Source organism: Impatiens glandulifera, chromosome 3 (genome assembly GCF_907164915.1).
Source record: "Impatiens glandulifera chromosome 3, dImpGla2.1, whole genome shotgun sequence".
In the NCBI taxonomy this organism is placed as follows: Eukaryota; Viridiplantae; Streptophyta; class Magnoliopsida; order Ericales; family Balsaminaceae; genus Impatiens; species Impatiens glandulifera.
Genome location: NC_061864.1, coordinates 2,440,123 through 2,453,430, shown reverse-complemented (window position 1 = coordinate 2,453,430; position 13,308 = coordinate 2,440,123). Strand labels below are relative to the sequence as shown.

Below are 13,308 nucleotides of genomic sequence, written 5' to 3'. Positions count from 1 at the left end.
TAAATGCGTGTATCTAAAAAAAAATACTCAATTTAAAATGTCATTAAGTTCATATTTATAGAATGATACACTAATTTGTTACGAAATTTTTTTAAAAAAATAATCTATCTATTTATATTAAAAAAATTAAATATTTCTTTAGATTACTTATTTTTTAATAACCCAAACCAATTTCGATAAATTAAAAATAATTACTCAATTTTAAAAAAAAAACTATATTCAAAACGTTTTTAAATTTCATTTAATTTAAAAATATAATAAATTAATTAAAAAATAAAAATAATACGTTAACCTAATATAATATACGACGGATTTGTTTTAGGTATAAAAAAAAACTTTTAAAGTTGAATCTTATTCCATAAAATGACCCAAATTTTGAGTTTCAAAAAAAAATTAGGCCCAAAATCAAATATAGTTTGTCAGCATTAAGAACTGGACCAATTATTTTGTTATTGGTTTTCTTTGAATTAATTTATATTTTTTTAACTTTTTATTTATTTATTTTAATAACTTAATTTATTAATTAAAATATTATCATTTTATTTTTATTAAATTAATATATATATATATATATATATATATATAAACAAATCTCAAGTAATCTATTGTTGTATCAGACAATATTTTTTTATAATAAAACCCATAAAATCCCAGTAAGATTTTTTTTTTCAACATCATCACTCGGATCCCTTCTCAACTAATTTATCTTGTCTTAATAATCAATCTATTAATTAAATATATTTAAAAATAAATAATAATGATGTCTTAATTTAAAATGGTTTGTTTATTAAAACTATCTAAAATTAAGATGAATTAATTGATCTGACATGACATAACCAAACCAGTTTTGATACCTGCATTATCTTTATATAATGTTACATGATCACCAATCTTTTCATTGAATATTATTAAATATTAACAGTATATAACAAGCATGCAAATATTTGTTAATTTTAAAATTTTCCATTAAACTATTATTTATCATGTATTTCAAATGTGATTGCTTGTTTACTGCATAATGAATTTTCAGGTGTAAGAAATTAAAGGATATATAACATTGAACCAGTGAACATACATAATAATAACTACAATATATATATAATGAGAACTTCTCTTCAGCCTATTCTTCTTTAGTTAGTTATAACACAAAAACCTAACTAACTAACTACCAACCGCAACCGATAATCTACTGAAAGCTACCTTCACCGGGATGCAAGTCACTCTCGCAGGGACATCATTCTTCGTTTTCTTTATCTCAATATTGCCTTCTGCAATGCCAATTGAATATTGTCTCATTTTGTCTATGGACATACTTTGTGGTTTCTTCAATGGCTTGTTCCTTGCGATTTGATGACGATGATGAGTTTGTTGGACATAACAGACGCGAGTTCTTCTAGAGGTTTTCCATATTGGCCAAAACATTCTCCTCCCATCATCATCTAAAGCATCTACTTCAATTGGGTGCCCTATGATTGCAGATAAGTTCAATCCACTAGTTAAGGAAACCAAAGGAACTTTCTGTTCTAGGTAATGTCTTTCTACTGTCAGAGTTACATCTCTCAGATTATTAGATTCCTTCTTCAACTTCTGTTCATCATTCTTATCTAAAGTGTTTATAATACAACTTATCAGTATAAGGATAATCAAGCGAACTGATCAAAATTCAAAGAAACATTGATTAATATTATAACAAACCTGAACATGGGTTCATTCCATCTGAAGAAGTAGAGACATCTTCAATTGAACAACAACCCCCACTTGTCTGAATAGAGCAATTTCCAGTTTGATACTTTGAAGATGGAATCTGAAAAGGCTCTGGACAGAAGATAGCAAACTCGGAAGGTCTGGACTCGGATGGAAGGTAAACAAATCTACTTCTCTTTGCACGGTGTATACCTTTTTGCCACTCCTGATCCCCTGAAAGAAAAATATTGTATCAATCTATATGATTGCAAACAAAATCTTTCTCCACATATTGAAGATACAAATTGTATTAATCTAGAATTGAGATTCTAGGACCTGTAGTATTTCTCAACTGCTGCAGTCCTCGTTTCTCAATCATAATAATTACTTCTTCTTCTTCCTCCTCCTGTTCACAATAATCATAATAATTGATTCCAGTATTTTTGTCAGATTCGTCACAATCAAGTACTTTTTCATGCTTTTAATATCTCCATGCTATGAAAGTCCCTAAAAGTTGGATTCATATGCCAAAAGATTATTCAGGTTAAGATTCTCAAGTAAACACCTAAATTTCAACCTCCTTTGCAATCTCTCAACACGATTCATCTAAATGAGTCTAGATCCGTTTGATTTTTGAATTGCATCCATTCTGTTAGCCTAACTAGATGAAATACATACATCTAATTTACTGCCATAAGGAAGAACAAGAGACAGCAAATCAAAAGAAGAAAATGCAAAACATTATAAACTTCATTGAAGAAACAGAAGTTGAGGAAATGATCAGAACAGATAGTTCACCTTGTTGTAGTTAGTAGAACAGAGAGATTACTTCATTGCGAGCTTGGCTGAGCTACGATCTTCCATGGCCGACCTTGCTCGATCTCTTTTTCTAAACAGTCATGGATTTGAAAGGTCGCGGAGAGAGAATATGCTAATGGCGGGCTGAAGAACGCAACAGCTGTGTAGTACGACCGTTGTCAATTTCAGTTTTTTCTTTTTCTTTTTGTCCTTTTCTCAATTTTTGTTTTCTTTTTACATTTTCAATTTAAATCATGTAGATGTGTGTGGGCCTTTTTTCAAGCCTACTTTTTGTATGGGCTTAGCCCATTTTATTATTAAACATCACATAAAGTAGTTATCACTCAGCATTTTTTTTTTTTTTAAATTTAAAAATGTATTATTACAAACTCTGTGTTATCAATGAAAATCAAATTTTTGACATTTTGATTTTTTTTAAAACAATTATTATTACTGAATTATCCTTTAATTTTGTTACAAATATTATAAATTCTACTCAGGTTAATGGTTCAATCTGTTTATGTAATTAATTTGATCCATTAAAGAAATGAAGAGACTTGTAATTAATTAATATTTTATAGTTAAGTGTTTTATATTTTATATTGTACCATTTTTTTAACCTAAAGAAGTAATGTATTTATGTACATTAGTGTTTATTATTTTAGTTAATTTTTTATTGATTAATTTTTTTTCTTCCTATAATGTTTTTTCGTTTCATTTAAAAGAAAAATCTTTTCATTTTTAATATAGTGAACTTTAAATAAATATATATATATATATATATATATATTTAGTTAATAAATTAATATTTATCACTAAATAGGTAAAGTGTTAAAGATTAGTTCACATTATATTTGTGAGTGTCCTAACTTCTTACCTAAAATAAAATAAATATTTATAGAAGAATTGTTAAATTTAATTATGTTATGATTATGTGTTTAATGTTTTAATTATCTGAGAATATTTTAAGAATAAATCACTATCTAATTAATAATTTACTTAATTTTATCATTTAAATTATTAATTAAAATATTAACCTAATATATATATATAATGTTTCAAAATATTATATATATCAAATAACTTTAATATTTTTTTTTATCTTATATCGAACAAATAGTCTGAATCTAGAAATGTCGATAATTTATTTGGAATAAATAAAAACAACCAAACTTACTTAATTCGTGGATTGCGGGACCCCCGCATAAAGAAGTAAAAGTGCTGAAACCGCTCTAGGGGGGCTCGTTTGGATTGTAGCAGAAAACACTAGGGCGAATTCTCGGGCATAGTATGGATTGAGTTTTGGAAATCAAACTAGGTATTAATTGGGGAGGAAAGAAATCAAGAAGCCAAAGGAGGTTGCTTGAATCGACGGCTGAGTCTGAATTCAGCTCGAGTCGTCTTCTTCTTCTTCTTCTCTCGAATTCCGCGCTCCTCAAAGCTTCTTCTTATAGATAGATAGATAGATAGATAGATCTCCCTATTTTCTTCCAGATTTGCATGGAGTCTCCTGCCTCTCCACTGGATCCCGTCTCGTCATTGGCTCCGGAGTTGCATGTGACCAGCCAGCCTGAAAATGAACAAAACGATCCAGCCGTAGTACTCGGAGCTTCAATTCACCAATCTTTTTCTCCGTCGGCGGAAAGCAACGGAGGAGGAAGGCCGCTTTCTTGGAATTCCAGTGATGAAATGGCGCCTGAACAACGACACTCTTCGGAGGAGTTTACTAGAGAGAAAAGATTGAGGTCTGGTAGTCGTTCTTATTCAATTGAGCCGTGTTGTTCTAAAATAGCTCGAAGGTCTCCGAGACTACTGTCATCTGATGTCAAATCTGATTTGCTGGCAACATCTCCGATCCAAGGACGTTTGAGATCCCGAAACACTTCGGCAGGCTCATCAACCAATCATGGAAATGGGGACCAGACAAAGATGCGTAGAGGCAGGAATTCATCTGAAATAGTTCAAGAAGAACACATGGAGACAAAAAAGAGATACAAGTCTGTATCTTTCTTTGTTGGTGAACCAATCCCCGAAGAGGAAGCTCGAGAAAGGTGGCGCTGGCGATATGAACTCAAGGTACAACAATTCTTTATCTCTTTCTATTGTCCTAGTTTTGTTTGCCAGACAGAGTGATGCTTTTTAACTTCTCAATTCAATTTCCCAAGGCCTAAGGAAAAAATCTTCAAGGGAAGACACTTCTTTATGAGATTATGAGAATTTGAAGTTGTTGTTGCCAATATAATGCTTTAAAAGAATAAAGTTACATCCAATCAAAGATTTTAGTTTGGATACCCTATTGCAGTGCTAGCCTGTTTTCATTTTTCCCTTTTATTTTCTCTGTTATCTTCATTTTTCCACATGTTCTTTCATCTATCATAAGTACAGTTCAATTCTCAGTATGAATATGTTAGAGTTTGCAGAGTCAGAGATCCAAGGACCAAAGCTGGAAATTGAAGTGAGTGATTGTAAATGTGTCTATTATTTAGTATGCTTTCTTGTTTGCAGTAGTTCAGTATATTACTCTATGACTTCTCTTGCTTTAAATTCTGGACATAATCATCTTCATCATTGTAGTGCTGATGAAGAGGATGAGATAATTCTGAATGTACGCTGCCATTATGCTCAAGCTAAAGTTGGTAGAAACATCTTCAATCCTGGAGATTGTGCATACATTAAGGTGAAATGCTTCGTTGCAAATCCCTTGTGTTTTGCATGGAATTTACGTGGAAATAATTATGCTCGTTATGTGACATATTCTGTAAAGAAATACTTACTTGTTAGTCATTTGTGTAGGGTGATGGAAAACAGAAACATATTGGAAGGATCATGGAATTTTTTCAAACAACAGATGGAGATGACTATTTCAGGGTTCAATGGTTTTTTAGAGCAGAAGATACAGTAAGAGTTTTCATCATTCTTTCAGCATGCATTATTTGTTATGCAGCTTTCACAATTTTCCTTTTTTTACTTCAAATATAGGTTATGAAGCAACAAGCTTCTTTCCATAACAAAAAACGTTTGTTTAGTTCTACTGTAATGAATGACAATCCATTAGATTGCATTATATCGAAAGTCAACGTTGTTCAACAACCTCTAGCGGTATGTACTTGTCTTTGCTTCTTACTGGGCTATACTTCATTTCCTTCTTTTCTTCTTATGAGGCTTTCTGGAAGTCATTTTTCTGTTTGTTCTTGTAAACTTGTCTGACAAAGTTATACCATTCACAAACTTGCATTTTCAGCTAGGCATAAAACCAATGTCTCTTTCACCATCGGACTTTTACTATGACATGGAATATTCTGTTGAATACTCAACATTTCGCACATTATCTGGTAAGAAGCGATTACTAATTGTAACACAATCTAGATAGACGATTTGTTATTGGCTAATCAAATATGTTATTGGCTTATCAAATTATCTATCGAGCCATGAAAAAGATTCAACAAAAGATCAATAGGTCTTCAAATCCTTCATTTGAAAAATTGGAAACCCTTCTTATTGGATGATCACGATACCTCCCAAAAAAAAATTTCTTGATCAATGGAGGAGTAATATCACCAATTTTGTTCAATAAGAGAATAAGGTTTTATCAAGTATATCCAAATTTTCTTCAAAATCTTGGTATTGGTAATTAGAAGTGTTAAGCTACACAATTTTCGTCTAAAAAAAAAGGTTACACACAAGGATAGCAAACTTGTAGTACTGCTGAATAGCCTCTGATATATGCTAGACAAAAGGATAAATGGTCCTGAATCTCTTATGACTTCATTAGTCTATTTTTTCAAGTTCTCAAGCATGCATAGGTATGTCCTGAGACTGAGTCTTTTTTCATTTTAAGGAAGCTTTTTCTTTGTTTTATATGTTAAGGTTGATTCCAAAATTATAGAAGTTCAATAGAAGTTGTGTGTGAGTGATTCTCAAAACTCTCAGGCCCAAGAGATTTTGAGATCTGATATTTGATTCTTGTAAGGTGTGCTTCTTTAGAAGTAAATTGACATTGAGATTGGAATTGTATCCAGTTGTGATGTTTGTTTAAGAATTTATAAATAAAGTTTTGGATTTAGAATTTGAATTCAAACAAGTATATATTTTTTATTTAAATATTAAGTAAAAAAGAAAAAGAAGAAAATCAAACAAATCTCATTTTTTTTTAATAAAGGATAAACTTTTTATTAAAGAAAAATTTGTTGTGAATGCTAGAAACATTCAAGAACAAACTAAAAGAACAAATAAAATCAAAGAAAATTAGATTCAATAAGCTCAAAGAAGTCTCTTCCATTGTATATTCCTTTCTTTTGATAGCTACGAGTGTTGATGAATGAAACCTTTGATCTTAGCAATGTCATGTTTTTTCCCTTGAAAGAATCTACGATTCTTTTCTTTTCAAATAGACCACCACAAGATTGGGACGATTGGCTTCCAACTTGTATCAATATTATTTGGAGTGCTTCAGTCATTCCATTTTCCCCAACATTCCCCATAGTTAATGGCATCTCCCATTGAAGATTAAAGAGATTTTGGATAAGAGACCAAATTTCCTTGCCATATGACAATCCAAGATAAGATGGTCTCGGAACTTTCACAAAGAACACATCTATTTATCAACTCAAGAATCCCTTATTCTTGAGTTTTTCTTGTGTAAGGATGCCACTGTGAATGACTTTCCATGAGCAGAACGTGATTTTCGACGGTAACTTAATTTTCCATAAGTCCTTCCAAGGGAAAGAAGATGGATTGATGTTGTTGAGGGAAAAATGAATGTGACTGACCTTCGAAGTTTGGCTCTTTGGAGAGCCGATGAGATTTAAGGAGTCGTGGATCAACAGAGCTCTAAGTAAGTCAACCCTCGTGCTATCGGCCGTTGAGAGACGAGATAGAATCCTCCAAATGTTTTGATTGTCGGATGAAGGGTTTATATCTTTTCGGATGGAAGCCGAAAAAAATCTCTTAAGAATATAGTAATTCAATTCTTACAAATTTGGTATTAAAATTAGAATTCTAACTCAAATTTTAATTCTAATTTCTCTCCTCCAAATACAATATTGTTTTATTTATGAATACTACAAGGCGTTTATTTTTTAAAATAATTTATTTATTATGAAAAATAAGAGTAGTTTAAATATAATTAAACTATCGTCGTATTTGACACTCAATTCAAACTTTCCAACAACTATCGTGAGATTCATATATCAACCACTGAAACTCAATTAAACCTGCTAAGACCTCCATCCCAGGACAATTGATTCAGGCACATTTGACAACATAACACATCTCTTTTTATTCATAATTGTTGGTCAAAATTCTACCCTGGAATAAAACTTTTAAGAAATCTTAGACTCCCGAAGTTTCTCTCAACATAAGTCGTACGTAGATAACTCAGTAAACATGTTATAAAAAATGCCCCGCATTAAACAATACATGCATAATATCTGGCTTAGACGATGTCACCTCCTTACGCCCCCACTAGGATCAATATACTAGCATGAGAATGGTGTTCAACCTTCTTCTATATCTGATGCGGCTAGATACGAGCTCAGAAAACGCTACAGTTAACCCCGCATTAGACATCATCGTAGAAGCTGACCGAGGCCCCAATCCCACAATGAGTCTAGACTTCTCACGTAAACTCTTTCAAATGGAATAGATTCCACTCCATATCGCGTAAACTTTCACATGGAATTGATTCAACTCCATATCGCGTAAACTCTTTCACATGGAATAGATTCAACTCCATATCGCGTAAACTCTTTCACATGGAATAGATTCAACTCCATATGTTACAACCCACGAGACGATTGGAGAGTTTGTAGTGAAGCATCCAAATCATACTTAAATCTGATAATCAAAATCCAAAGACTATCCGGCTCCCATGCAAATTTCTATCGACACACATTTGGAAGAACAAATAAAGATTTATATGCCATATAAGTAAACATAAAAACCAAAACACTCTTGATTACAACCAATATCATTTTGTTTTTCCAAATAAAGATATCATATAAGTAAACATAAAAACCAAAACACTTTTGATTACAACCGATATCATTTTGTTTTTCCAAATATAACTTACCTTTGATTACAACCGATATCATTTTGTTTTTCCAAATATAACTTACCTTCCATCTTAGTGATGGTCGGTTCCAAGAGGTCTTAGAACGAGCCTTAACACCCAATTACATTTCCAATGTACGAGGACGGAAGGACACGAATGACGAAACCCAAAACATTGGCCAGCCTCGTTTTACTCCTCGACAAAACAAAGTTATATAACATATTTATCAAGATTAACTTGGAGACGGGAGTCAATGCCGAATTCTTAAAATTTTTAAAAGTGGCATGAATCATGTAGAGCGAGTCATAGGTAAAATAAAACATATGTGATATGGAGGACGGAGTCTTTATTGCCCCCCAGTACACTCCACAAGTAAGTCCCGTATTTTTTTAAAATACCCATCATTTTTTAGCGAGCTTATATGACGTTGACGAATGGAAAATGAGACAACGGATCACCATGTCTGATCATCGAGAGCTCTAATAAAACCCTACAACTTACATTTACAATAACTAAAAACTTAGTCGTCGAACGCAAAATCTTATCTATAAAATTCACTTTTCACCCATCATGATAAGGACAATAAAAAATTCCAAACTGACACTTCTTTCATCCTGAAATATATTTCTTGATGCATGTATACATTTGTGTTGAACAATACGAAATATAAAATGTGTATATATGCACCCATGTATGTGTATATATGCACCCATGTATGTGTATCTTGTCACTTTGGAGTTCTATCAACTCTATGTGGACTGGTTCTTTTGTACAAATATTATTGTATTGATGTGAATCCTCTTTCTTTAATATGACTAGTTAAACTTAATGCGCTACATTCACTACATTTTTCTCATCCTTTCAGATAATCCTTTGGATAAGTATGAACTTTCGTCAGATGATAAAGTGGAGGCATTTGGAAATATGATGACCCATAGTTCTTTGGAGAATATTCTTACTTGTGAACCTCTTAAAGATGAGTTTGCATTATTAGATCTTTACTCTGGTTGCGGAGGAATGTCAACTGGGTTGTGCCTTGGTGCCAAACTTTCAAGGGTTAATCTTGTTACGGTAATTTCCTACTAGATGATTTTGTTTACCAGTCTATCAGTTTGGTGCCAAATATTTGGTTTGTTTTGAAAAGAAAATTGTCATCTTATAATTTACAAAACTAATCAGAAATGGGCGGTTGATGGTAGTAGATCTGCATGTGATAGCTTGAAAATGAACCATCCAGAAGCACAGGTGAGAATTGCTTGCTCGACTTAAGCCAACATGTGGATTAAATTATCTGTAATTCTGTGTCACTCTATCATTATTCTGTGGTGTATTATATAGGTAAGACATGAAAATGCTGAGGATTTTCTAGAGCTTCTAAAGGAATGGGAAAAACTTTGCGGCAAGTATGTATTCAATAGTTCAAATAGCACAGATGGATCTATACTGGAAGAGAGGAAAATAGTGGATGACGAATTGCCAATGGTCAATAAGACATCTGCAGGGGAATATGAAGTTCTACACATAGTTGATATTTGCTATGGAGATCCCTATGAAACAGGCAAACAAGGAGTGAAATTTAAGGTGCTCCATGAAGTACATGAAATCTAATCGTTTTTTAAGTATTTCCTTCTTCTTGTTATCTTGTCATCTTATAATTTTTCATGAGAATATCACTTAGTTGAACCAGTTTGTCTCTTGTCCTCTTTTGATATGGAATATAATGAGTTGTAGTTCAAATTTATTCAAATTAGGATATTTATCTTTTGTAGTGGCTTTTTGGTTAGGTGCGGTGGAAGGGATACAGTTCAAGTGATGATACATGGGAGCCTATTGAAGGACTGGGGTAGGTATTTGCGTCAATGATATTAACAATAATTTAGAAAATTCTTAAGAGAATAACAAGTATATAATGTTCTTTTTTCCTTCTTCTTAGGAATTGCTTAGAATGCTTAGAGGAGTTTGTAAGATGTGGATTTAAATCAAAACTATTGCCCCTTCCGGTATGACATGTTCCAATTTCTAAACATTTTCATTCATCCATTCCTGCTCATGAAACAACATGAGAATTTGTGTAATTTTGTTGTTACTGGATGAGTTTTCAGGGTGATGTTGATGTGCTCTGTGGAGGTCCCCCATGCCAGGGGATTAGTGGTTATAATCGTTTCAGAAATACAACTTCCCCACTGGAGGATGAAAGAAATCGTCAAATTATTGTTTTTATGGACATAGTGAAATTCTTAAAGCCTAAATATGTCTTGATGGAAAATGTGACTGATATATTGAAGTTTGATAAAGCTTCTCTTGCAAGATACGCATTAAGTCGTTTGGTGCATATGAACTACCAAGCAAGGATGGGAACCATGGCTGCCGGTTGTTATGGGCTTCCACAATTTCGGCTACGTGTTTTCTTCTGGGGTGCTCTTCTTACTGAGGTGAATGAATTCTCATTATGCAGTTACAGGTTCTATTTTTCTCTAGTCTTTTGTTCAAAGCAGAGTTTTGACCAACTACTTTTGGTTTGCAGAAATTACCTCAATTCCCACTCCCTACTCATGATGTTATTGTTAGATATTGGCCACCAACTGAGTTTCAGGTATTGATTCAGACAGATAGTAAATTTATGTATCTCAGTCTTATGTGACTCACTGATAAATTTCAATATTGCAGCAAAATACTGTTGCTTACAATGAAGGCGAACATCCTGACCTTGAAGAAGCCCTTGTTCTTCGTGATGCTATCTCTGATCTTCCATCTGTATTATTCCTCATTCTTAGTTTGGTCAAATTATTGTTATATGATTTTTTTTATGATGTTCTTACTGCAATCTATACTCTTCAGGTCTCAGCCAAAGAAATGTCTGAACAGATGAGTTATGTAAAGCCTCCAGAATCAGAGTTCCAGAAATTTATAAGGTTAACCAAAGATGGTAATGATCGATATTATCTCTTAAATGCACACACACACACATATATATAAAAGTAAACGTACTTTACTGTCTAGGATTAAATATAGCTGCATCTGAAACACTACGGAGTTTAGTCTAAATGGTTAATTGTTTACTTGAATCAAGTTTATTTCTTAACTGTTATTTAAAAATCAATTAAATAATGTTATTAGAAGGGTAAAATACTTTCCTGACATTAGTTTCACACTTTATCTAATCAACTTACATACAAAAGTTTCAATATTTTCATTTGGTTTATCTAATATTTATTTTCCACAAGACTGGACATTTAAAATTCTGTATTTTTATTTCTTTTGCTTTATTACTTTGGAAGATTTGCAGTTTAGGTGTTGGCTCATCTATTTTCCTATCTTTATTTGTATAGAGATGGTAGGCTGTACTCCAAGTGGATTAGAGAATGCTACCAAATCTCTGTTATATGATCATCAGAATTATCTTGTATCCGAAGATAATTATTTGCGAATTTGTCAAATACCTCATAAAAAGGTACACAATTTATATCTTTTTACCCTCTACCCAATTGCTGTTTCTAATAATGCATACATCTCAGGGAGCAAATTTCCGGGACTTCCCTGGTGTGCTTGTTGGGCATAACAATGTGGTTTATCGGGATCCCACAAAAGATATCATAAAACTGCCATCGGGAAATCCACTCGTAAGCAAAGGACCATTTTTTTGAACTATTTAAAACAAAATTAATGTTATTACTTGTTTGAACAATTAATTTTATCTTTCACCCTTTTTTCCACATGTAGGTACCTGATTATGTCTTTACCTTTGAAGATGGAAAATCTAAAAGGTTTAACTTGTGTTTTCTTGAAGACTTAATTTATCTTACACCACCAGACTGACTATATACATGTCTTTTGTGTTCATGTTACTAGACCTTTTGGAAGATTATGGTGGGATGAGACAGTACCCACTGTGGTTACTTTCCCCGATAACCGGAGTCAGGTACATGTCTTTCTAGTAAAACAATACGAATCAATGATAGAACTATATCATAAACCTTTGCTGGTGGTGGGGCAAACTTTCTTGTGTAGGTAGCTTTGCATCCAGAACAAGACCGACCACTTACTACCAGAGAATATGCAAGACTTCAAGGTTTTCCTGATTTTTACAGGTTTAGTGGGACAATTAAAGAAAGGTACGAATACATCATAATACATGTATGTTTCAGGTTTTCAATGGTTGAAACTCGCCAAGTCTAAATGTATGAACTCTATGAGAGCTGCAGGTATCGTCAAGTGGGAAACGCTGTAGCTGTTAACGTTTCGCGTGCTTTGGGATATGGGCTAGGCATGGCCATCCAAAAAATTGGTGGGAATTCTCCATTGATGAAGCTGCCACCTAAATTTGCACATCAGACAAGGCCCACTGATGAGGTGCAACAGCTTTGATAATTCTTTGCATTCATTTAGCTTTAAAACTTAATTCATTGGTTTCGAATTTCAATGATAAAAGTTATTGCTAATTTGTCGCCATTTAGTCTCTTTTTTGGGAACTGTTGTTGTAACTATAACTCTAATTTCACACCATTTTACTCATGTAACAACTTACACATAAGTGTTGCACATAACTAAATTCTCCAAGTTCATTAATAATTGCAACCTTTTTCTCTTTAACTTTGTCTCAATTTTAAAATTATTCTTTAAAGTATATAATATGAATTTGGTCTTTCTACTATTGTTTAAAGTCCAAGGATAAGAACCGATGTGATCACAAGTCCATTAATAAGTTTGAATTTAACTTATTATTCAATTTATTTTGATGGAGGTGTAGGTTTGATTCAGCTTATACAATTAATATT

The 13,308-nt window shown here is 32.6% G+C and overlaps 2 protein-coding genes across 3 annotated transcripts; one reads left to right on the top strand and one right to left on the bottom strand.

Moving 5' to 3' along the window:
• Nucleotides 1-1,033: 1,033 nt before the first annotated feature.
• Nucleotides 1,034-2,274, bottom strand: LOC124932704. The gene is made up of 3 exons (XM_047473369.1): nt 2,020-2,274; nt 1,696-1,917; nt 1,034-1,604 (listed from the first exon to the last, which is right to left on the bottom strand). Exons 1-3 carry the CDS (start codon nt 2,060-2,062, stop codon nt 1,162-1,164), a joined length of 708 nt encoding a protein of 235 aa, XP_047329325.1. The 5' UTR covers nt 2,063-2,274; the 3' UTR covers nt 1,034-1,161.
• A 1,511-nt stretch (nt 2,275-3,785) lies between these two features.
• Nucleotides 3,786-13,120, top strand: LOC124930660 (DNA (cytosine-5)-methyltransferase CMT2-like). 2 transcript variants are annotated; one of them, XM_047470992.1, is made up of 21 exons: nt 3,786-4,557; nt 4,902-4,936; nt 5,056-5,158; nt 5,275-5,379; nt 5,461-5,580; nt 5,723-5,813; nt 9,399-9,604; nt 9,713-9,778; nt 9,872-10,114; nt 10,318-10,376; nt 10,467-10,533; nt 10,636-10,965; nt 11,058-11,126; nt 11,201-11,287; nt 11,372-11,459; nt 11,863-11,984; nt 12,049-12,153; nt 12,254-12,297; nt 12,383-12,452; nt 12,542-12,645; nt 12,736-13,120. In XM_047470992.1, the coding sequence occupies exons 1-21, from the start codon at nt 3,982-3,984 to the stop codon at nt 12,896-12,898; spliced, it is 2,853 nt and encodes a 950-aa protein (XP_047326948.1). In that variant the 5' UTR covers nt 3,786-3,981; the 3' UTR covers nt 12,899-13,120. The 2 variants fall into 2 exon arrangements, with proteins under 2 accessions (XP_047326948.1, XP_047326947.1); XM_047470991.1 differs by having other exon boundaries at nt 4,893-4,936.
• The last annotated feature ends 188 nt before the right edge of the window (nt 13,121-13,308 follow it).

Coding starts and splice junctions, on each gene's coding strand:
- LOC124930660 (XM_047470991.1), top strand. CDS start 3,982: ATGGAGTCTCCTGCCTCTCCACTGGATCCCGTCTCGTCATTGGCTCCG. Junction 11,127..11,200: donor GGCCACCAACTGAGTTTCAG/GTATTGATTCAG, acceptor TCAATATTGCAG/CAAAATACTGTTGCTTACAA. Junction 12,154..12,253: donor TGCCATCGGGAAATCCACTC/GTAAGCAAAGGA, acceptor TTCCACATGTAG/GTACCTGATTATGTCTTTAC.
- LOC124932704 (XM_047473369.1), bottom strand. CDS start 2,062: ATGATTGAGAAACGAGGACTGCAGCAGTTGAGAAATACTACAG. Junction 1,918..2,019: donor GCAGTTGAGAAATACTACAG/GTCCTAGAATCT, acceptor TTTTTCTTTCAG/GGGATCAGGAGTGGCAAAAA. Junction 1,605..1,695: donor TGGAATGAACCCATGTTCAG/GTTTGTTATAAT, acceptor TAAACACTTTAG/ATAAGAATGATGAACAGAAG.